The 24,825-nt window shown below is 47.9% G+C and overlaps 1 protein-coding gene across 1 annotated transcript in view; it reads left to right on the top strand.

The window, feature by feature from the left end:
- Positions 1–24,825, top strand: part of Spt-I (serine palmitoyltransferase subunit I) — a 103,843-nt gene that overhangs the window by 17,381 nt on the left and 61,637 nt on the right. The window contains exons 5-6 of the mRNA XM_084576057.1: positions 1,995–2,127; positions 5,834–5,974. Coding sequence (XP_084432183.1) covers positions 1,995–2,127; positions 5,834–5,974 — 274 coding nt within the window. The remainder of the gene's footprint in view (positions 1–1,994; positions 2,128–5,833; positions 5,975–24,825) is intronic.

The following is a 24,825-nucleotide window of genomic DNA, read 5'->3' as shown; positions in this document are numbered from 1 at the left end:
TGGAGCACTAGATGACAGTGCAGCACTGTGGTTACGAATACGCCAACAATGAAAGTGTCAGGCGTGTACACAAAGAACGAAGTCGCGCCAGCTGCACAGTGCGAATTTTGCCGCTGGCGCCACTGCGGTGATATCCTTGTGCTGTACTCGTGACTGTGCAGCCTGTAAATGGGCTAATATAATTCCTGTTCACAAAAACGGAAGCTCATGAGGTGCATTTATTTTGCAAGCACATGCTTCAGGCTGCTTGAGCATCTAGTCAGTAAACATCTTTGAAATTAACTTGAAATTTATTGTTACCTGCCCCACATGGTTTCTATAAGCATGTCCACAGAAACTGTTCAGTTGCTCAAACCATTCACAAACAATAAATTCCGTCTACCTCAATTTTTTTTTTATATTTAGGATTAATGCTGTACTGGTGCAGATGAATTGAGTAACGGAACATAAATATTTAGGTTTAATGTTTACTCAAGACTTGCACATATAAACATGCACATATATGAGATGTGCAGCAAGACTGGTAAATTTCTATGGGGCCTTTGCAGTGCCACAAAAATCAATCATTGGTAACTGCACACAATGTCTTTGAACATTACCTCTTCCTGTAGTCTACTACATTATCCTGCCTGTTGTAATTCTGATGGCCGTTTTGCTACAGTCAAATCTCGATATAATGAATCCCGCGGGACCGCAAAAAATCATTCGTTATTTTGAAATATTGTTGTTATGAAAAATTTGCGATTATATGCCAGTGGTCAAACCTAAAGTGAAAATGTTGCACTAACTCCAAAGCTGATTTATTTGAAGAAATCAATTATTTTCTTCTGCCGCATGCAGCAAACATGACCGCGCACTACATTACACCACTACAGCACACTCACCTTACACTTTCCGGAACACCTCATTGCGTGCATGATTTCACCGAGCTATGAAAGTACGGACTTTGTCCATATGCAAAAAAAAAAAAAAAACATCATCAAAGTTCTCTATGACCCCATCTTCAATACTCTCTGAACTTTGAAAATCTTGTCTCGGTCTTTCATAATGATCGCGGCAGTTGATGGGGCAATGCTAGCTGTCTGTAGAGGCCGAATTGCTTTTTCCCTGCGTTGATTTCTTGCAGTGAAAGCAGCTGCGTTCATATCTTCTTGGTACTTCGCTGGCTAATATCATCGCCAATCTTGCACAAACTTCGCAATAAGATAATCTGCGGGAAAAAAATAAATAATGGCACACAACTATACACTTGATTATTATAGCACTGAAGAAACACCACAGGAAGAAAGACACAACAGGACAGACTGTCCTGTTGTGTCTTTTCTTCCTGTGGTGTTTCTTCAGCACTATAAAAATCATGATCATGTACCAACTAACCCGTCAAAAAGTCCTGCTACAACTATACACACAACACAGGAAGCAAAAAACGCAGGCAGCTAGGCCTGCTGGCTACTGCGTAATAAACCATAGCTTCATAGTGGTGCTAGGAGCTGGCCCTAGATGTCCTGATGATGATAGCTACAGCCCACCGACCGTACACACAGAATCTGTGGTTTCTGTTTCGTTTCACGCGAGAGTTACAAGCTGCGGCGCTGTTAATTTTAGCCGAATTCGTAATACTGATGTTCCAAAATTATAGAAGAAATAAAATATGTTCGTTATTCTAAAATGTACGCTATTTGAAATTCGTAATTCTGAAATAGTTTTACATTTAAAACATAGCAAATCTGCCAGGGATTCTTAAAAAATTCGTTAATTTGAAAAATTCGTTAATGTGGTGTTCGTAGTAACGAGATTTCACTGTATTACAATCTGGGTCGATTGCGGGCATTCCCTTCCCACTTCAGTACCTCACTGCCTGCTATAAGCTGTTGGTCGCATCCTAGGCTGTTGAATATTTCTTTCGTGCTAAATTTTCGGCCCCACTGTTTGGGCCTCTCATATTGGAGCCCAGCTCAGGCAGCGCAAGGGGATGATGAGGATGCTCTGTGCAGACATCCACCTGGAGCTGGAAAGCCGGCTGGCCGAGTTCATGGGCGTGGAAGAGGCCTGTCTCTACTCGTACGGCTTCTCCACCATCTCGAGTGCCATCCCATCCTACGCCAAGCAGGGGGACGTCATCTTTGCGTGAGTGTGCACCGCCACTCACTTTTGTATTTTTGTGTCATTTTTGGTTACACTCTCTGGGTCCATACTCACCTTTGAGAAGAATTAAGACCAGCCATGTCTGTACATGTGGGCTTGTACTTTAAGGACACAATACCCATGCTGTCCAGGTGAGGTCAATAGCATTTCCCAATTTTGTATCTCCCAAGTGTTTTTCCATCATGCAGAATACAGTTTATTTTGCCCTGTGGGTAGTAGGACAGATCTTTGAATTTGGGCAGAGGAGGGGGGGATGTAGACAGTATGCTGCTGCCACAACTGGCATGGATGGTTGGAGAGTGGTGTCCCTTTTGAAACGGAGTGGTAGCAGTTTCCACCATGCTCGGCTTTTTTCCCCCTTATACCTTGAATGTTGTTACAAAACCGTCAACTATTTCGTCATTTTAGTTGCCAAATGTTAATTTCCACCCTTCTACTCTAATGTCATCTTTCTGGTTTTCAGCCACCAATCTTCCAATTGCCTATTGCTAGCTTGCACCGCTGATTCGTTCAGCTGACCGCCGGTGTCTCAAAAACCCTAGGGCCCCAGGGAGGGTTACTGTGCCTGCATTGACATCCGAATGAATACCATCACATTCTAGTATATAAAACTTATTTATTTATTTACACATACTGCAGCCTCGACGAGGCTATTGCAGGAGGGGGGTACAGTGCAAAACAAAGAAACAGAAAACAAATATACAACATTATGAACAGGCTTCTAAGAATTCCTCTAATGATAATGAACGGATGTTGCCTGGTAAAGAATTCCAAGCTTCAATGGTATGAGGGAAAAAACTGTACTTGAACACGCTAGTATGTGCGAAAAAGGGAGAAATGTTTAGGGCGTGGCAGCTTCTTGTAGTTGAAGGTTTAAAAACATAGAGGGAACCAGTGAGTACAGACGCACGATAAGAACAAAGAAGGCACACACCACAGCGCTGGACTTACAACTGATTTACTCTGATGAAGAATTGCTCATTTTAAAATAACTTCCTGCCTGCGCACACACCCTACAGACAATACACTTCGCGCATCACATGGTGACATGGCTACTACAGTAAAAGCTCGTTAATTTGAACTTCATGGGACCGGGGGAAAAGTTCTAATTATCCGATGTTCGAATTATCGAATGGCCTCGAAAAAACTGACAAGAACCATTTGTATATTACAGTAAATGTACCGTATTTAGTTGCATAACGAACTCGCTGCATAATGAACCCACCCAGCCCCGATTTGTGCTTAGGAAACTGGAAAAAAAAAAAAAAAAAGTTAAATAAAAAGTAAATAAATGAAAAAAAATAAAGGCGTCAGTCGTTACCGCATCACTCCGTTACGCGCCGTCGTCACGTCCACAACACATTTCTTGGCAGTGCACCAAGACGCTGTAGCGATAACAGTGTGTTTATCTTGGCAAAGTGCCAGCGCTTCTCCGGTTGTGCAAGCCTCCTTTTCAGTAGGTTCGCTTTATCATGCTTTGAGTGACGGGCGGGCGCCGTCTATTGCCACTCCAATCATCGATGCGCGATATCAGCAAACGGCTTTTGAAGCAAATGGTGCTAAAAGCCGGCGTCATGATCGCGGCTGACTCGCGTGCCGTTGACGACTGATGGGTGGAAGGATGGATGGCTATCGCAAAAAAAAAAAAAAAAAAAGTTTAGCCCATAGTGCTCATCCGAGATCATAGCCTTTCATGGGCGTTGGCTGGGACCGCGCCGACAGTACTTATCTCTATTTCCAAATTAACCACGTTGGAATTAACGAGCATTTAGTTGCAAGCTAAAGAGGTTGCGCAGAAGAGAGAGTAGGCAGCCGCTGCCGCGGCCATGCACTGATCTCGCTGCGGCCGCCGTCCCCTCCCTCCAACACCGCCAGCCGCCGTGCCGGTCATGGCGCCATTTACGTCTTACCCACTCTTTCATGGTTTTGCCTGGTTCCATCTTCTGTCCCCATTTTGGACGTGCACAGCCTCTAATTATGCCTTCCGATCGCGGAGGTGTTTCTTTACTTTTTTCTTTTTTTGCCGCGTGATGTGCGCCAAGCCGCCCAGACACGGCGGCGCGCAGTTCGAATTATCCGTAGCGGAACAGACTCGCGTTCAAATTAACGAGTTTTTTTATACACAGATCTCTATGGAGCTTGACCGGACCAAGTAATGTAGTTCGAAGTATCCGAAAATTCGAATTATCGAGGTTCAAATTAACGAGCTTTCATTGTATAATGATAAAAAACACATTCCTTTTCGGTGGTAATCACGGACGGATCACTGATGCATTTCTGCTTATTCTTTTTGATCAGGAATGCTTCCAATAGCTCACGCTCACGTTTAGATTTCCCCCGGCCGATAATGCTGGCGCCGTGAAAACTAGGAGAACATTTGCAGTCCTTGACATGTAAGGCTAAATTGCTGCCTGTGCCAGTGCCCAAAGTTGTGCGATGTTGCCTCAGGCGCTTATTCAAGAATGCTCCGGTTTGGCCTATGTAGATTTCCCGCATGACAATGGGATTGAATACACCACGCCCACTGCGCATGCAGTGAACATAGTCTGGTGTTTTGTCTTGCAAACGCCAGTTCTGTGCAGGTCTGCAGAGATTTGGGCGCACAAACCGGACAGTTTGCAGGGAGCAGAAAATATTATAGTGACACCGAACTTCTGAGCCACTTTTTTCAGACCATGTGAAGTCTTGTGGAAGACCTAGCTTCAAAAAGTTGGGCACTGCCTCTTGAGTTATCAAAAAAAGATTCCTTCCTGTGTCACGTAGTGCCCGCTGCTGGTCATTAGGGGTAGCACACTAGGACTGAGCTGCTGATGAATATTGGTGAAAAATATTGCCACGTATCGAAACCTGCTGTGTCACATGATGGTCCCTTGACAGGCCCAGGAAAATTTGTTCATCTTGTCTGAAAAGCACCAAATAGGACATGTATGGTGGGTATGCCATATTTTGCCCCCCAAGCAAGGGGTGAATGAAATTAATTTAGTGTGAAGAGAGGTGTGCTGTACATGTAGTACTTGAAAGAAGCCCACACCTGAAAGCAGCATTGGTCTAATTGTTATTTTTACGATTTCTCCCTTCTGCACTGACCACCCAGTGGATTCCAAGCGCACCAGGTGCCTAGCTGTGCTTCTGAAAGTCTGTAATGATCTGCTGCAGTGCTGCTGCAATCTATTATATAAGTAGAAGCACCCCCTCATGGCCCTCTATACGACCAGGCTGCAGCGCCGATGTGTGGCCATGCACAATCTCTGCGGCTTTGATATGCATGCTGCAGCTCCACGTCCGTTTGAAGTTGGCTGTCTAATTCGGCTATGTAAGCAGTGAGGCCACTAGCACCTGTGTGCACCCACCTACGGCACGTGCCTGATGCATTTTGCACCAGGCATGCACATGGGAAGGCTAGTTTCTCTGGGCCTTTTTGCAAAGTTGTCGAGGATCTCCTTGCGGCCATTGTGGAGCCATTGCATGCTGCTCAATGTAGCGGGTGGACTCTGGGGAGCAGATGCGTTGCATAGGATGAGGCTTGCAGTCTCATAGTCGATTACAGCTGCTGTTTGATTCGTAGAGGCTAGCCAGTGGTAACAGATCCGGAAATGATCTCAAATTGCTCGAATCATTTCTACAAAGACACCGCAAAAAAGTGAGAATATGCCCAGGATAAGACTTTGTGTGCTGATGGTGGATGCAGGGATGCGGAGGTGAACTACGCCATCCAGATGGGACTGCTTGCATCGCGGAGCCAGGTGTACTACTTCCGCCACAATGACATGGGCGACCTAGAGCGCCTCCTCCTGGAGCAGCAGGAGCGCGACGTTGCTGACCCACGCAAGTGAGTCTCTGCTTTGAGTCTCCCACTGCAGCACTGGCAGAGAGGAGTGAAATTGCAAAGATGGGAAGCGGTGTAGTATCGAGGCATTAATGCTGAAACAAGAGCTACTTGAATGACACCTAAAAATGTGCATTGACAACATCGAAGCATGACTATTAAGATATAGTGTACAGTCAAACCCACTTATAACAGTACCAGTTTAACAATGTGTACTTTCGTTAAATGGAACCTCAAGGGATCAGGAAAATATGTTCCGTTTATAAGGAGTTCCGTTTACCGAGAGAATGGGTCCAGCATTGTGCAATCAGCTTCCGCGGTCCCGACACGACAGGCAGGCACGCAGTTTGCGATTTTCGGGAAAGTGAATTTTGAAATGCGAAATTTGGGTAATAAGGAGAACAGTATACAATGGGCACAAACTTTACTGCACAAAGTACACACTGAACATTTTCTTTTTTTTCTCATAGTACAGGAATATTAAAAAAAGTCAACAGACCGCTTACTCTTCTGCCGGTACGATAGTGGGAACTGCGATTTAATGGCTACTGAAAAATGACGTTATGCTTGCTTGCTTCAGCTCTCGCAGCCGCTTTTTCTGAATGGCATCGCCCATGCTGGACAGGCTGTGGAGAAACATTTCGGAGTCATGTTCTTGCTGGAAGAAGCTCTTGAGCATTTGGACGGCCGACTCCGCCTACAGAGGTATCTTCACGGGGTCAATATTCTCGTTCTCGAGCTCTTCCTCTTCGTCTTCGGTTTTATCGGGGGGGGCAGACATCAGCTAAAATACTCTCCACAGTATTTTGCAGGCATGCTGCCACGTCGCTATCAATCCCGACATACTCTTCAAATTTCATACCCATCGGAGCAAAATTTTCCACCAGCAGATCTTCCTCGGCTGCATCGCAGGTATCAACATCAGGCTCGTCCTGTGTGTAGGGTTTTTCTTCCGTTGAGGCAAACCCAGCGTGTCTGAAGCAGTTGGGAATGGTCGTCGCGCTAACCTGCCGCCAAGCGTCATCAAGAATATAAATGCCACGCAGGACATCCACCTTGTAGTCCTTCCCTTGGCCTATGCATAACACCATCCTCCGAAGCAGGATTTTGCGGAAGCGCGACTTCAATGCTTGAATTACACCCTGATCCATAGGTGGTAGTAGTGCTGTGGTGTTGGCTGGCAGGAATTCCAATGTGATGTACTTCAGCCCCAGCACAGTGCCATGTCCAGGGCAATTGTCCTCAAGGAATAAAACTTTCCTTTTTTCTCGCGAGAAGCGTACGTCCTCGCGACAAATCCATTCTCTGAAGATGACCTGCGTCATCCACGCCTTGCCATTGGCCTGGTAGGAAATGGGCAAGGTGGCGACATTTATGAAGCAGCGAAGATGCCTGGATAATGGCCTCTCATCTACATTGTAGACGTTTTCAGGGTCGTACTTCTTTAGAATTTCGGGCAGCTGTTTGCTTTCCACTCTCCACATGCCGTCGCATCGGCAGCGGCAGCTTCCCCTGAAGTGGCACGGAACACTACACCACTCCAGTCTTTAAACCTAGTCAGCCACCTTTCACTGCATGAAAAGCTCTCAATGCCGAGCTGGAGAGTGAATTCTTCTCCTTTAGCACGAATGAGTGGCCCGCTGATGGGGATGTTTTCGCTCCGGGCCCTTCGCAGCCAAAGCACGAGGCACTTCTCTAGATCCTCGTGGTCAGCCGCTCGTAGTCTTTTTCGTTGGGGACCAAAGCGTGACATTTCGAATGCCGCCCGCAGCTTGTCCTTGTCTTGGAGGATTCTCGTCAGGCTGCTCTTCGGGACACCATACTTTGTCACAAGTGCTGTTTTAGTAAAGCGACCACTCTCGAAGTCATTGATAAAATCCATCTTCTTTTCCAGCGCAACCGCATTGTGCTGTTGTTTTTGCGTAGCCATCGGGTCCTGACTTCGCGACGAAATGTCGCTACGACACCGAACAAACGTTCTGAGGCTTAGGCCTAACTGAATACATAACTGCAAGCACACTGCGACAGCAAGCAGCGACGCGGGACGTGGGCGCACTGTGCGAGAAAACCGGAATCTGTCTGGAGGTTGTCGGGGAGGTTGGGGGGGAGGGGGAGCAGTGATGCGCACCGCGAAGGCGCTGCACTTGCCTTACTAGTTTTGGTTTTGAGTTTGTTTTCGGTTCCGTTTATGCATTGGTCGAAAAACTTGAGTTTTGATTAATGAGATTTTTTTTGCATTGCGTTGATAGAAAACCAACAAACTCTGATGAGTTTGTTCCGTTTAAAGGGACACTGCAGCAGTTTTCAAATGTACCAATACAGTCGAGCCCACTTATAACGGCCGCACTTAAGACAAACTTTTGCTTATAACGGACGAGACCGGAGTGACCGCCAAAATATACATTACTTCAATGACACAATATCGCACGTATAACGAACGTCCATGAGCGCTGCTGATCGGTTACAGCGAACGGACGGCGCAAACCCGGCGCCCCGATACGAGATAACGATGGGCTCCCATCCCTTTTGGTCTGTTTTCGCAATCCTCCTCGCAAGCGAGCTACCCTTTGCTCGCCGACGCGCGCTGCCTACGAGTGTCGGCGCGTGGTGTGGCCTCCAAGGCCACGCTGCCACCCCTCCTCGCAACTCCGCTCCCCTCTCCTCTCGCCATTCCCTCGTCTTCGCCTGTCTCCACGGCGCCGGCTGCCGGCATAGTCTTCGAAGTTTCGTCGTTTCGTTTCTTGGCTGTTCCATTGAGCGGCCGTGCCAGGGGCGCGGGGCGCCAGGAGGCAGGCCTCTCCATACGCTAGCGGTTGTACTGTTTGCACGGGCGGACTGAATGCGCAGCGGCGCGCGCGCGCCGCTGCATTCAGTACGGCGGTGACGGTTCGTGGCCTCCGAGATTTGCGGAGATAATCTCGGAGGCCATGGGCGGTTGAAAGCAACTACGGTAGGAGCCAACAGGTGGCAGCACTGACGCTCAGGGATGCCTCTCATTGGTCTCCCCGCTGCATACTATGCCCCGCTGTGTGTCCGTTCCGTTCCATTCCTTAGGCACTTCCTCGCTTGCCTCGCGTGATTGTCGCACGTGCGCACGTGCTCCGTCAGTAGCGGCGCTTTGTTGTCATTTTCGTGTGTGTGGTGTGAGCGCTTCGTCTGTCGGGCCTGAGTCGTATAATTCGGGATGGCGAACGGGAATTGCCTGCCTCCAGCGGTCACGAAAGGAAAAGCGCTGGACATGGCAACGAAGCGAGCAATTGTGAAGGAACTGTCTCTAGGTGCTAAAAATTGCGAGCTGGTGAAGAAGTACAACGTGTCGAAATCAACAATCTCGACAATTCTGAAGAATAAGGAAAAGATCGCCAGCTCCGACGCCAACACAGCGGACAGAAAGCGCCTGCGGAAGGCCACCTATGCGGACGTAAAGGATGCGCTGCTGAAGTGGTTTGTCAACACACGGGCTCGCAACATTCCGATAAGTGGACCAATGATGCAGGGCAAAGCCAAAGGCTTCGCATTCCTACTAGATTTTCCCGACTTCTGCCCAGGCAATGGCTGGCTACATCAGTTCAGAGTGCGGCATGGGATTGTTTTTAAATCGATTGTCGGTGGGGCGCGTTCGGTAAGTGACCAGGACGTTGCCAATTGGCTTGCAACAAACCGAGCCATTATTGCAAGCTACGCGGAGCAGGATGTGTATAACGCAGATGAAACTGCATTATTTTATCAAATGCTTCCAGACAAGACGCACTCCATGAAAGGGGAGTCATGCACTGGCGGTAAACGCAGTAAAGTGCGCGTTACAGTTCTTCTGTGCACTAATATGAATGGCAGCGACCGGCGCATGCCATTTGTAATCGGAAAATCCAAGAAGCCACGTTGCTTTCGGAACCATGTACCCGTGCGCTACAGGCACAATACTAAGTCCTGGATGACACGGGATTTATTCGCAGAGTGGCTGGGCGAGTTTGACCGCGACATGCAGAGGCAAAGCAGGCGCGTGCTGCTGTTGCTCGACAATTGCTCAGCGCACCACGTACAAACGTCTCTGACGGCAGTGACTGTACTTTTCCTGCCGCCCAATACCACTTCTAAAGTGCAGCCTCTTGATTTGGGCATAATACGCTCCTTTAAGGCATCGTATAGGCGCCGCATTGTGCAGCGCTTGCTCATCGCCGTTGACCGTCCGGCCGCTAACTTGCCGCTCCGAGTTTTATTGTATTCAGCCCTTGAGATGGTGAAGGCGGCCTGGGCGGAGGTGACGACCGCTTGCGTGCGAAACTGTTTCCGCAAGGCCGGCTTCGTCGACGCAGTACCTGATGCCTCCGATGATGATGATTCCGGCGGCGATTTGTGGCAGCGCGTCGTCGACTCCGACATGGGAGGCCCTGGCATTGGTTGGCAGGATTTTATTTCTGCGGATGAAGACGCGGATATTGCGGAACCGTGCACGGACGAAGGCATCGTTTCTGAAGTGCGGGCCAAGAGCGACGCGGAAGAATCAGATGAAGATGAAACGTCTGAGCCAGCACCCGTAAGCACATCTGTAGCAATGGGCTATATAGAGGGCCTCAGACAACTTGTCTATGCCAAGGGACTCGGCGAAGAGCACGCTAGTGCTTTAAATAAACTGGAGACCGCCCTCATCGCATCTGCACTGCAGAAACAGACGAGCATCACAGACATTTTTGCTAAGAAATAAATTTCGTGTTTTGACCGCCAACTTTTTTTTTTTCTCTTTTTTAGTTTGTGGTCCAGTTACTACGAACTTCGGGATATAACGAACAGACGCCGCGTGACGCTCAGGTTCGTTATAAGCGGGCACGACTGTACTATAGGCTTTAGAACTAGATTATTTGTTGGTCATGCCTGTAAAGTTATTTTTCCCATTATGCATAAAACACCTGCGCAATCGTCGACTGAAAGCGCGCAGTTCAAATTTCCAGCACCCCGCGTGACTGCTACAGAGGAGGAAAGTGGAGGGAGATACGTCGCTGTCACCATGAGGAGCCGGAGGCATTCAGAGCCAAACGGAGGGGGTTTTTGGCTTGCGCTGTTCCTCGTTTTGCGTGCGTTGCGGATGTACAAAACACGTCAACTTAGTGTTGTGCACCTGATAATAAATGTGTTCGGATGCACGAACAGCTGTGGATGTGACGATCTAATCTTCCATTGTATTAAAAGCTTGCGGCGCAATGCGGCGTTGCTGAGAAGAGAGATAAATTCAAGCCAACCAAAGGAAACATTCTACTCGAAGCATTTTCGTAACTGTGACCACATGAAGTTTGCTTGTAATTCGATTTCTATAGGGCTTTGACAAAAAGGCATTGCTGAACCATGACACGATTCCTTCTGTTTTCTTGTACAAGACAGTCTGGACAGTCATCTGCGATCCGTTCATGGACTGCTATCTCGTGATGGGACGATCAGACAACATCAGCGCATGGTTGTATTCGCGTGTCTTTCTTTTTTTTTTTTTTGCGCAAAAGCTTCGCGCAACGACTTCTGTGCTAAAGACAACGCATCAGTAGCACGCACTGATGATTTTTGCGAACTAGCAGATGATTAAGAAGAGTCCACTGCTTTGTCGAGCTAGGTTGTGAAGACTGCGAGATCTTTTATAGCACGACACGTGCTTGATATGTTCGTGGAACCCTTACGGGAGCATTATTAGAAGGTAAGGAGTGTACCGCTCAGCTGGGTATAGGCGCATTCAGGTAAGGAGCGCAAAAAGCGAGGTTTCCTTCGGTGCGTCCAAGCAATCAATCATCGAAGTTGTTCATACATGGCTTTGCGATTTTGCACCCATTTTTGCCTCGTCATTTTACATAGTCCTGTCTTGTTTGGGGATGCACATTAAGCTGGAAATGACAACGACGAAGCTCTTGTAAGAAAACACATTTCGGAACACGGTTTTCTCATGAAGGTATGGGTGCGCAGGAGCTGCAGCTTGGCTTTCAACATACGTGAGCCGTCAATTCACTAAATGTGTATTGTGACAGTATGATGAAAAGGAAAGGCTTTCAGCGTCTACTAAATGTCGTATGACTCAAGCAGCACTCTGCGCGCATTTGACTTGGTCTCCAGCACAATGGTCCCGTCAATGCCTGGTATGCATTGCAGAGCTCCGCAACCGCACTTCGCTTATTGTTCATTTGTCTGGTAGCAGCTGCGTAATGCTTCACCCTTTCTATAAAAATTTTTCGTTTCCCCAAGGTACCACGACTGGCATTCAAAGCAGGATTTGGTACACCAAGCTTTGTGTTCATTTTTCACAACAATGATCTTTCGAGCGGGGCGAGAGGCCTGGACGGAGGTAGTCTGCTAGGGCATTGTTCGCTGCCCTTCCTTCCCAGGAATATGCGGGCCGATGTTTCGCTGCAGGCCATGTAGTTTCTGCTAATAATGACACACACTACTTTTCAAAATGCCTCACTGTAACAAAAGCAAGTTTTCGTGCCAAATCTACGCTCCCCATAATGAAAGTGCTGCATTGTTTGTGGGCGTATCTGGTACGAATACATGCGGTAAAAATCCCGATGGTCATTCGTGTGGAAATGGCATGCCATAATGACATTCACAAAGCCGCAGAGAGCTGCGATCAACACAGCGCAGCGAAGGAGCCGCATCGGCAGCTTCCCCGGTCCTCAGAATGTCGTCACGCAACGTCTTGGCCAATCACGGGCGGCGGCGCGACCCGTGGTGAGCCCCGTCGTGCGGGGTGCGTATTTATGCTTAAAAAAGGCTATTTCTGCTTTCTTCTGGCTAATTTTAATCTGATACAGTCCAGCCCACTTATAACGAACTTGATCGTCACGCGGCATTTGTTCGTTGTATCCAAAGTTCGTAGTAAGTGGACCACCTATAATACGGGCAAAAAGATCAAGCGAGACGAAAGTTAACTTTATTTTTGAAAAAAGTTCGTGATGCGTGTCTGCTACTTCAAAGCTGATCGCATCACTGCCGTTTCTAATTTTTCCAGCGCGGTAATATGTTCATCGCCAAGGCCTCTGCTGCACACGAGTTCCTTAAGTGACGCGATATAACCGATCGCGGTTGAAGCGTTCACAGGAACCGGCGGTAGAGCAGCATCCTCGTCCTCGTCGGTCTCTGGGCAGTCAGGAAGGGCTCACACTTCACGTACATTAGCTTTGTCAGTGCATGGCTCCGCAATGTCGGCGTCGTCATCAGCAGAAACGAAATCTTCCCAGGCAACGTCAGGTCCGGCCAGCTGCGTGTCAACGAAGCGTTGCCACAAGTCCTCGTGCGACCGGCCTTTCAGTGGGTGATCTATGGCGTCCTCGGTGCCTGGGCCCATAAAACCCGCCTTGCGGAAGCAATTTGCTATGCACTCCGCGGTGAGTTCCATCCACGCCGCTTTCAACATCCCTACGGCGGCAAGCAAGCTGATGCGAACTGGCATGGCAGCATCAATCGCGATCAACAAGCGTTGAATGACGCGCCGCCGGTAGCACACCTTGAACGCATGAATGATGCCCATATCCAGTGGCTGAATTTTGCAGGTTGCATTGAGAAGCAAGAAGAGCACTGTCACCGCACTCAAGGAAGGCTGCACATGGTGCGCCGCACATGGTGCGCCGCACAGTTATCCAGCACGAGCAGGACCTTTCTGTTTTTTCGCGCCATGTCGCGGTCGAACTCGACAAGCCACTCGGCAAATAAGTCACAACTCATCCAGGCTTTTGTATTGTTCTTGTAGCATACGGGCGCGCAGCTTCCAAAGCATCGCGGCTTACGTGACTTGCCAATCACAAAAGGCAGCCGCCGGTCACTGCCGTCCATATTGACACACAGAAGAACGGTTACGCGCAACTTGCTGTTCTTCCCTCCTGCGCACTTGTCACCTTTCAAGGCATGCGTTTTAGATGGCAACATCTGATAAAACAACGCAGTCTCGTCAGCATTGTAAACGTCCCGTGGAGCATAGCTCGTGATTGTTGGGAGGTTGTCGGAAAGCTGGACAGGCCACCATTGGAAACTGACCCTGGCAACGTTTAACGCTAGAACCCTAGCTAGTGAAACTAGTTTAGCAGTGCTGTTAAAGGAACTAGAGGGTATGAAATGGGATATCATAGGGCTTAGTGAGGTTAGGAGGCCAAATGAGGCATATACTGTACTGAAGGATGGCCATGTACTGTGTTATCGAGGTTTACCAGAGAGGCGACAACTAGGAGTAGGGTTCCTTGTCAATAAGTATATAGCGGGTAATATAGATGAATTCTATAGTATTAATAAAAGGGTGGCAGGCATCGTAATTAGGCTTAATAAGCAGTATAAACTGAAGATTGTACAGGCCTATGCACCTACATGTAGTTATGATGACCAGGCAGTTGAAAGCTTCTATGAAGATGTAGAATCGGCAATGCGAAAAGTAAAGACAAAGTATACTGTTCTAATGGGCGACTTCAATGCCAAGGTAGGGAAAAAGCAGGCAGGAGACCAGGCAGTAGGTTACTATGGCATTGGTTCTAGGAATAGCAGGGGGGAGTTACTAGTTGAGTTTGCAGAGCGCAATAACTTAAGAATCATGAATACCTTCTTCAGCAAACGGAAGAACTGGAAATGGACTTGGAAAAGTCCTAACGGGGAGACCAAAAATGAAATTGACTTCATAATGTGTTCAAACCCCGCCATTATGCAAGATGTAGAGGTAATCGGGAAAGTGCGATGCAGTGACCACAGGATGGTGAGGTCCCGAATTAGCCAAAATCTGAAGAAGGAACGCAGCAAATTAGTAAGAAAGAAACCCATCAACGAATAAGCGGTGAGGGGGAGGGCAGAAGAGTTTAGGATCTCGTTATAGAATAGGTATTCAGCTCTAACGAGACCAAAAATGAAATTGACTTCATAATGTGTTCAAACCCCGCCATTATGCAAGATGTAGAGGTAATCGGGAAAGTGCGATGCAGTGACCACAGGATGGTGAGGTCCCGAATTAGCCAAAATCTGAAGAAGGAACGCAGCAAATTAGTAAGAAAGAAACCCATCAACGAATAAGCGGTGAGGGGGAGGGCAGAAGAGTTTAGGATCTCGTTATAGAATAGGTATTCAGCTCTAACCGAGGATGGCGACATTACTCTAGAAGCAAGGAACAATAATTTCAGAGATATCATTACTGAGTGCGCGGTAGAAGTAAGCGGTAGGATAGTTAGAGAGGATACCGGTAAGCTGTCTAAGGAGACGAAAGATTTGATTAAGAAACGCCAGAGTATGAAAGCTTCCAATCCAACAGACCAGATCGAATTGGCCGAAATATCAAAGCTAATCACTAAGCGCAAGGTGGCCGATATAAGGAAGTATAACATGGAGAAAATTGAGCATGCTGTAAAGGGGGAAGCCTTAAAGCGGTAAAGAAGAAATTGGGCACAGGCAAAAACCAGATGTATGCGATAAGGGACAAGGCGGGTAACGCCATCACGAATATGGACAAGATAGTCAAAGTAGCCGAGGAGATCTATACAGATCTCTACAGTAGTCAAAGTAGTCAGGACCGTAATGAGATTGGCGGTAGGGAAAAACAGTCAGACGTTACACCAGTTTACGAAGGACGAGGTCAAGAAAGCATTAGAAACTATGAAAAGGGGGAAATCAGCTGGAGAGGATCAGATAACTACAGATTTGCTGAAGGACAGGGGGGATATCGTGTTAGAAAAGCTAGCCACCCTGTATACGCAGTGCCTGGTGTCATCGACGGTACCGGAACCACCGAAGAATACAAACATTATCCTCATTCATAAGAAAGGGGACACTAAGGACCTTAAAAATTACAGACCAATCAGCTTACTGTCTGTTACGTATAAGGTATTTACACTAAGGTAATCACTAATAGAATCAGGACAACCTTAGACTTCAATCAAGCAAAGGATCAAGCAGGTTTTCGGAAACGGTACTCTACTATCGATCATATCCATACCATCAATCAGGTGATAGAAAAATGCTCGGAATATAACCAACCTTTATACATAGCATTCATTAAGAAAAAGCATTTGACTCAGTTGAAACCTCGGCGGTGATGCAGGCATTGCGGAATCAGGGAGTAGACGAGCCGTACGTGAAAGTGCTGGAAGATATATATAGTGGCTGCACAGCAACCATAGTTCTGCATAAAGAAAGTAACAAAATTCCCATAAAGAAAGGTGTTAGGCAAGGAGACACAATCTCCCAGTACTATTCACAGCTTGCTTAGAGGAAGTTTTCAAGGACTTGGAATGGGAGCAGTTAGGGATACGGGTAGATGGAGAATACCTCAGTAATCTGCGATTTGCTGATGACATTGCCTTGCTAAGCAACTCGGGGGATGAACTGCAAATAATGATTGGTGACCTAGACAGGAAAAGCAGAAAGGTAGGCTTGAAAATCAATATGCAGAAGAATAAGGTAATATTCAACAGCCTCGGAAAGGAACAGTAGTTTACATTAGGTAGCGAAGTACTGGAAGTAGTAGGCGAATATGTCTACTTAGGACAGATAGTAACCGCAGATCCGGACCATGAAAAGGAAATAACAAGAAGAATAAGATTGGGATGGAGCGCATTTGGAAAGCACTCACAGATTATGACTAACAGCTTACCGGTATCGCTCAAGAGGAAAGTATACAACAGATGCATCTTAACCTGTACTCGCCTATGGGGCTGAAACGTGGAGGCTAAAAATGGTGGGGGTAACATTAAGAGATAGGAAGCGTGCAGAGTGGGTCAGAGAAATAACTCAGATTACTGACATTCTAGTGGAAATTAAGAAGAAGAAATGGGCATGGGCAGGACATGTAGTGCGAAGAGAGTATAACCGATGGTCGCTTAGGCTAACAAACTGGATTCCAAGGGAAGGAAAGCGTAGCAGGGGGTGGCAGAAAGTTAGGTGGGCGGATGAGGTTAAGAAGTTCGCAGGGGTCAAGTGGATGCAGCTAGCACAGAACCGGGTTAAGTGAAGAAATATGGGAGAGGCCTTCGCCCTGCAGTGGGTACAGTCAGGCGTATGATGATGATGATGACAACGAAATCGGCGAGGCATACGAAAAATTATGTTGCTGGGAATTTACGGACAACTTGAGCAAAATAGAAAAAATTTATTTCCAGAAGTTCGTAAGCTTTGCCTGCTTGCGTTTCACTGCCAGCAGCAGCGTCATACGACTCACACTCTGTTAAGAGAGCCATCGCAATGTCGTCATCGTCAGATCCCAGGAACTTCCTAACAGCTAAGGCATCCATCACCTGCGAAAAGGTTGCCAAGACGGGTGAATCCTTAGCGGAGTCGTCTTTAGCATCGGACGGCGGCTCTTCTGGCTCACCAATACTTTTAATGATGTCCTCATCACTTAGCTCTTCATAGACAGGCACATCCGCATCAGGGTTAAGGAAATCGTCCAGCTCGATATTGCCAGGGACGTTTCCTGCATCCTGGAGGGATTTCCAGGCCGTACTGATCTCCAGAGTCGACAATGATGAAACGTCATCTTCCGCAGCTGTAGCTGTGCTGGTTGCCTCCTGGCCAATAAATCCGGTGTGCTGGAAGCAGTTGCAGATCAAGGTGGACCGGGTCACATTCCACACAGCAGCCGTCATGAAGAGCCATGAATAGGTCCGCCTTTGCCTCCCTGCCTGTCTCGAAGTTCAAGAGAGCCCACTGAATCATCCTCTCCCGATAAGTGCATTTCACGCTTCGGATGATGCTTCGATTCAGTGGCTGAATGATCGAAGTGCAGTTCGGTGAAAAAAATCGCACTTCAACGTTTGACAGTTTGACGTCGTCAATGCCATGGGCTGAACAGCAAACAAGCCTTTCGGTTCTGCCTGCTCATGTCGAGATCAAATGCCGTAAGCCAGTCCGCAAATATGGCACGGGTCATCCACAACCGCCCGTTAGTAACGTACTTGACAGGAAGGCTTCTGTTTCCCTTGAAGCAGTGCGGTTTGGCACTTTTGCCAATAACTAACGGGGGGCGCTTGTCCGATCCATCCATGTTTGTGCACAGCAGCACAGTCACCCTTTTCTTGCTGTGCTTGCCACGCTGGCAACGCTGCCCTTTAAAATTTAGCGTCCTGGCTGGCAGCAACTTATAAAAGAGGCCCGTCTCGTCCGCATTGTAAATATCGGACGGCACATAGCCGCTCATAATATCAGCCACGTTTTCTACCACCTATTCCGATGCGCCGCCAGTGTCTGTGGAACTTGCTTCACCGCACATAATATCAGCCACGTTTTCTACCACCTATTCCGATGCGCCGCCAGTGTCTGTGGAACTTGCTTCACCGCACAGAACTTTTCCCACGATATTGTGCCTCGCTTTGAAGCGATTGAGCCAACCTGTGCTGGCTTTAAAGTCATCCAGGCCTAGCAAACAGGCATAATTGATGGCCTTCTGCTGAACAATGCTTCCACTAAGTGGGATGTTCTTGGCTCGCATTTCGACGAACCAGGCATGGACAGCGTTATCAAGCTCCTTGTATGTTGGCTGCGTCACCTTCTTGTGTTGAGCTGAAGTGCTCGACGCAAGTGCCTTGCTGATGCTTTCTTTACTCTCAAGTATCGTTGACAACGAACTCGGCGTGATGCCAAAATTTGTGACAATATTCGCCTTCTTCTTCCCTTCTCTACTTCGGCAATAATGCGCGGTTTTTCTTCTAGCGAAAGCAACTTCCGCTTCTTCGCTGGCGGTGACATCCTAGGAAGTTAGCAGCGACTAAGATTGACGAGATGAGACCACGCTGAACGATGCATTCACGAACAAGAAGGACACACAAAGAAAAACAATGGCGATGCAGAGTGGGCTTCTTCCTGCAGCGCTTTTCAGCCCGCCTTGCTTTTTTCTTTTCTTTTTCTCTTTGACACGGCACGAATTTCCGCCCACTAGTCCTCCGCCTGTCTGAAACGTGCTCGGTTCCTAGCAGTTGACGCCGCCGAAGACGCTAGCAGATGACGTCATATTTACTCGCTGGCACATTTACACGCGCTTTCGAGCAACCCCTCTTCGCTTGGAGGCCGTAAACGCCAACCAACACCGCTCACACGTGATCATGACGTGCTTTCCTGCTTGGCAGGAAACGCGAGCACCATGACTGCGAGCTACATTAAGGGGAGATGCGGGTCGAAAAAATTAGGTTTTTTTTTTTTGTTTTTTTTTCAGTTTTTCGATTTTTTTTATTTCGGAATTTTTAGGCATTCAGCTACCTTATCCAGAAAAATGAAAGTGATATTCGCACCAGAAATTAGTAAAAAATATGTTTGAATGAGTCGTGGTCGACGAAGAAACCGAAAGTTGCCTCGCAAGTTGCCCATCTTTGCGCGCCTGCCGTGCGCGGGAGCTTCTCCGCACGCCATGGCGGTCGCTTGGCGGAGATAGGCCAAGGCTTATTCTCGCATGTGCAACGGCCACCAGTTTCGTATTTTCACTAGAAATAATTAAGAAAAAGCGCGTTCCGCAACCTTTCTCGCGTGTTTTTTTTATCACGTGGTGCGATTCTGACGACGCCATTGGCTGCGGGTGACCAGTTTGTGCAGTGAAGCCTACCCCTTGGTTCCACTGTTTTCTGCCACTCGCAAGCATTGCGAGACTGCCACCGTCACTTCTGCGTTTTTTCAGTTTTGCGATCATGGTCAGTCCGAAAAAGCGCAATACTCGCGTGCAGAAGTTTCGTACTAAATTTAAATTCAAAGGAAGGATTCGCAGGTCGACGCCGACAACGATACGCAAGAAAAGCTGCCCGGAACCTACTAGGCCTAACGACAGCATCGGCGCCGAGGAGATCGACTCTACCTTGAACTTTGTTAGTGCTTCTGAAAGGAAGATTGGACTCTTCGAAAACGAAGAAATAGCGAGTGATAGCTCTGCCAGCGCGGTAGTGTGTGACATCGATGCGCTGACGCTACTCGTGCAAGGCGCGACGTGTCCTGCCTGTGGCGAGAGCCAACTCTTCGTCAGCGAGTCGCTTCAAAAACGCAAGGGACTTTCGTCGTTCCTCGAACTTTGTTGTGGAAACCGTGAGTGTCCCGAATCTGTTCTGTCTGCATCGTACACCTCGAGGCGTGTGGCGGCAAGCGGAGGCGGCGGCTCGAGGCGTGCGGCGGCAAGCGGAGACGGAAGCGCGGAGCGAAGCTACGACAGAACTTTTGAAATGCATTTTTCTCCTTTTGCAGTTTTGAGCAAATTTCCAAGTTTGCGCACAGGGTTTTTTGTACTGATATTTGTTGTATCACAATGAAACTTGGCACACATACTCTTTAGAATGTGTAGCTTGCAGATATCTATTCAGAATTTCAGTATCTATAATATTAGTTTATAGAGGTTTGATATAACAGTAATGATCCCCCAGAATAAAAGGATAACATCATCATAACTTTTTTACCGTACTAGGAACTTTCATGTCCAAATTTGTGCTAGTTATCTGGATTCTAAAGTTAGCAAGCTACAAAATAAACTGTTGCTCTTCATTCCCAGTGAAAATTTTCTATGCAAAAGCATGTGAACAAAAGGCCTTTGTTTTATGCTTGTTTAGCAGCACTGAGCAAAAAGTATGCGTGCTACAAGAAAACTAATTAGTGTTCTGAAAAACTCAGGAAATACAGTTTAAGGACACCAAATTTCATTGTTCTGGGTGGCTTATTAAAATTTTTTTTTTTTTTTCGAGTAGCATCTCCCCTTAATTGAAGAAGTCCAGCAAAAGCAAGGGCGGACTCGTTTTCTTACTTGGAGAACGGAGTTAGTCAATGAGTGGGGCGTGACATAACTTCAAAAATCATGTGGGCATCTGAAGGAAAAAAAAAATGCGAACGAGCGGTGCGCCTAAGGAGGATGTGCAGTATGGGTGTGCCCCCCCTGTCTGCGATGCAAACAAATAAACGGCGGAAACGAGAAAATTGCTCTCCAGCACCCACCTTCTGAAGAAAGACAATGGAGGGGCCACTCACTCACGAAAATTCGCAAAAAAAGTCTTGAAAGGGAACATGTGCTCGCAAAGTACATCATTTTTGAGGGAATTTTAATGCATCAAGTCCTATGGGGGAATGCAAAATACAGTCGACAACCGATTTTTCGGACTCTCAACGGACCGCGAAAATGTCTGAAAAAATATGCACCAAAAAAGCTCAATTTATTGCCTGTTATTGACTTTGAGGCCAGAAAATGTTGTGAATGCTTTTCTGCGCCACACTCTGCTTCCGTGTTAACAGGTCCGTCTGAATTTTGGCGAGAGTCGTAGTGTCGCCGTAAGCCGGCGAAAGGGTTACAACCACTTGCATCAGCTCAGCTTGCGTCGGCTGCGCTGCTGCAGATGAGCCATCGTCGTCGTCACTCTCAGACTCCGAAAGCACTTGGCAAATAATTTCTGCATCTATGAGCCCAGCGCACAGTTCTAACTTGTGGTCCACGTCTGTGAACTCTGAAAATGAGACGGTCGATGGAATTTAGACACCCGCAGTGCGAAGGTCCTCAATGAGCTGCTCACTGCCTGACAGCTACTCGACGATGCTCTCCTCGTCCAGGACAGCAGACTCGTCATTCAGCACAAATCCCGCGTGGCAGAAGCAATTGCGCAGCGTTGGGGGTGCCACTGACTTCCACGCATCGGCGATCATACTAAGTGCTGCAAGCAAATCGACAGAGTAGGTTTTCCTACTGTCGAGGCACACCACCACCACCACCAACTGGATCATAATACCGACTCCGTTGAGTGCCTTCTTGTTGCCGAGTTGCACGCAGAAAAAAAGAAGCTCCTTATAAAATCCGGAAACAGCTTCTTGAAGAACTGAAGCCGTTTCAATAAATGCGAGCCACAGTAGCGACAGAACGTAGTTGTCGCATCAGCACGACCACGGCTAGACCTACTTGCTATGCTCAGCAACGCACGTGAAACGCACGGAAAACACTCGGAGGAACAGGCAGTCGAAGCAGTCAAGCTAAAAGAAGAAAAAAAGCACTCCGGCAGCGAGCAGCGATGTTGTTCCGGAAGCGGAAGCTGTTATGCAGATAATATAGCCTCGATCCAGCTTCAGTTTAGCTGAGGAGCGGCACGCAAGGCCGGCACCGGTTTCGAGGCTATCGAAGGAAAAAGTAAACAAACAAGATGGCGGCGACACTGCTCAAAATGTGTGGCAGTTGGCCCGGCTGACGCTTGGAATGTCTGAAAAATTGAATAGCCCTCCCTAGAGTGTCCGAAATTTTGTGCCGTGTTATACATTGACTTTATAAGGTATGTCCTGGGGCCGGGAAAAAGTCCAAATAATCAAGCATGTCCGAAAAATCGGGTGTCCAAAAAATCGGTCGTCGACTTCGTTGTGGCGAAAATTTTGTTGAAGTGGCGTTCGTTGTATTGGGATTCAGCTGTATGTTCCGCAGTCAAGGACTCGGCGAACTAGGGAACAATAATTCGCCTTTTGCGCGAAGTCATAGCGGCGACCGATGGAAACACATTGGACGGCGTCGACGGCGTTTCTCGGCGCCGCCAGTGCACGGCGTCACAGGCTTGCCAAAGCGATGCCAACCACTCCTGCCGCGTACGGTTGCCACTCTCTAAGCGTGCCGAGATGCAAGACGCGGTTTTTCAGGTTTCTTTCGGTGAGCCGCGACCAACAACGACGTGAAGCTTGAATTAGGGCCACCAAGCATCAAGATGTGAATGGCTGACCTTAGCAACTGACTGCGTATTCTCGACTGTGCGAAAAACACTTCGTTACAGGTATGTATGCATCTAAAGGAAATGTGCATGATGAAAAATATTTACTGGAGTTTGCACCAAGCCTATAACCCACCAGTGATAGCCGCAGTGAGCATTTGTTTGGCGTGTCTGATAGCGATGTATTTTGTCGTTTGTTTTCTTTATGTGCGAAGGGGCCGGGTAGCGCATATATCACAGGTGGCTGTGTGCGCCACACCGTAATATTTAGCATGTTTTATCACGACTGCCGCCTGACTAAAAAGAAAAAGAAATTGGGCGTTTGTTGTGATGCACAGCCGTTCGCGAGCCGATTGGTTGAGCTGGTCATGAGGCTCGCGAACGGCAGTGCATTAAAACGCCATATTTTTTTTTCTTGTTAGTCAGGTGGCACTCACGATAAAACATGCTAAATATTACGGCCTAGCGCACACAGCCGCCTGTGATATATCTAAGCTACCTAGCCCTTTCGCACATAAAGAAAAGAAACGACAAAATACATCGCCTTCAGGCCCTGGCGCAACTAAAGCAATCACGCACCGAAGAAATCCTCATTGCAGCTATCACTGGTGCGTTACAGGCTGGGTGCAAACTCCAGTAGGTACTTTTCATCATGCATATTTCCTTTAGATGCATACATACCTGTAGTATCTGTGTTTTTGCAGCTCAGAGCATATGATGCACTTGACACTCTTGCATAACGTACAGTATTTTTTTTTTTACCTTAAAGGCTCGCCTTCGTGCAGGCCAAAGCATTCGGATTTTGTTCCTTTGGTGTACGCAATGAGATGCACTTCGTTAGGAAGCTATCGTCGTCTTCGTCCAACCGTTTGCAGTGGCAAGGAAACCGTCCGGAACAAATGAGTCTCCTAGCTGGAGGGTTCATGTTCGTTCACTTGCAGACTGGATCGCTCTGGACGTAGAACAGGGTTGGTTCCTGACCAAGATGCGCATCCGATATGTAGGAGATGCACATGTGTCACCAAGTCGTTGATTCCGCAGAAATCGCGGCGGAGGCAGAAAGGTTGTGGATCCCTTCACAACAGAATGACCATTCGCTGTGCACTGAGAACCTTTTCACCACTGCGACCACATCAGTTCTGACTCCTGAGGGCAGAAACCGGCTACAGCGCTGAATCATTCGTTGCCAGAGAAATGCCGCGCGTTTCTTGCAGGTGTGCATTCCGGCCGGGACAATGCCCTTTTCACGGGGTGTGTATATGTGCCTCTCTGCCGAGCTTCGTAGATGAAATCCTACAGCTGCACGATTGTAGATGACGCGAGGAGGAAGCGACGCCCATTGCACCATGCCGGCGCCGCGGCGACCGCATTGCGCTCGGTAACTCATGACACCCTTGCATATGCGCCGCTCGAAGTCACAGGAGACGATTCCACCTAGCTCTGCAGCATCGACAAACCCCTGGCTGCTTTGCCCTTTGAGATCCCTCTCTTTGTCTCTCTGCCTCCGCGCTCTCCTGTCTGCCGAAAACCTGCACGCTGAGAGCGTCTCATTTTGTCACGTCGAACACGGCCCGCGCTACACGCTCTTACAATACGAAGATAGTATATGCGTACGTGCGTTATGACTGGATTGTGAAAACGCTCTACCTTCCCCCATACTGCGTGAACATGATATGCTGCAATCACTGTCACTACTTTCCGCTCCGAGGCCAAAAAAGGGGGAAGCTTTCGCTTTCTACCAGCGTTGGCGTGGCCATTTCGTATGGTGCTCTTTCGCGTCGTCTGCTACACTGCCGTCCAATGTGTTTCTCGCCCGCTCCCGCATGATGGCGCCACATCCTTCAGCAAAAGGCGGATTGGGTACAATACTGGCACCTTTTATGCTTTTGCAGAAGCATGCATGCGCGCCGCATGTACCGGCCTAAGCGAGAAGGTGTAGTGATGTTCACCAGCCTCACTTAATCATGAGTCAATCTTCCGTAGCCAGGAGAAGGAGGCATTGGGACAGCACCCTTCCTACTGCCCACATCACCAATTCAAAGTAATTTTCGCAGAAACGATTCAAGGAAGTCCAGGGAAACCAACACGGAAGATGCACTTTTGACTGGTGGCTATTTGGTGGGCGTGCTATACTGGAAAAGCATCCTGACACTCTCCCGTCATGGTAAAGGAGTCTTTACAACTTTTTGTCCGGCAAGTCTTTGTCCAGCTTCGCTTCATAAATGT

This window comes from Amblyomma maculatum, chromosome 8 (assembly GCF_055883805.1).
Source record: "Amblyomma maculatum isolate TAMU_Amacu chromosome 8, ASM5588380v1, whole genome shotgun sequence".
Taxonomy (NCBI): domain Eukaryota; kingdom Metazoa; phylum Arthropoda; class Arachnida; order Ixodida; family Ixodidae; genus Amblyomma; species Amblyomma maculatum.
This window is presented reverse-complemented; position numbering and strand designations above follow the sequence as displayed.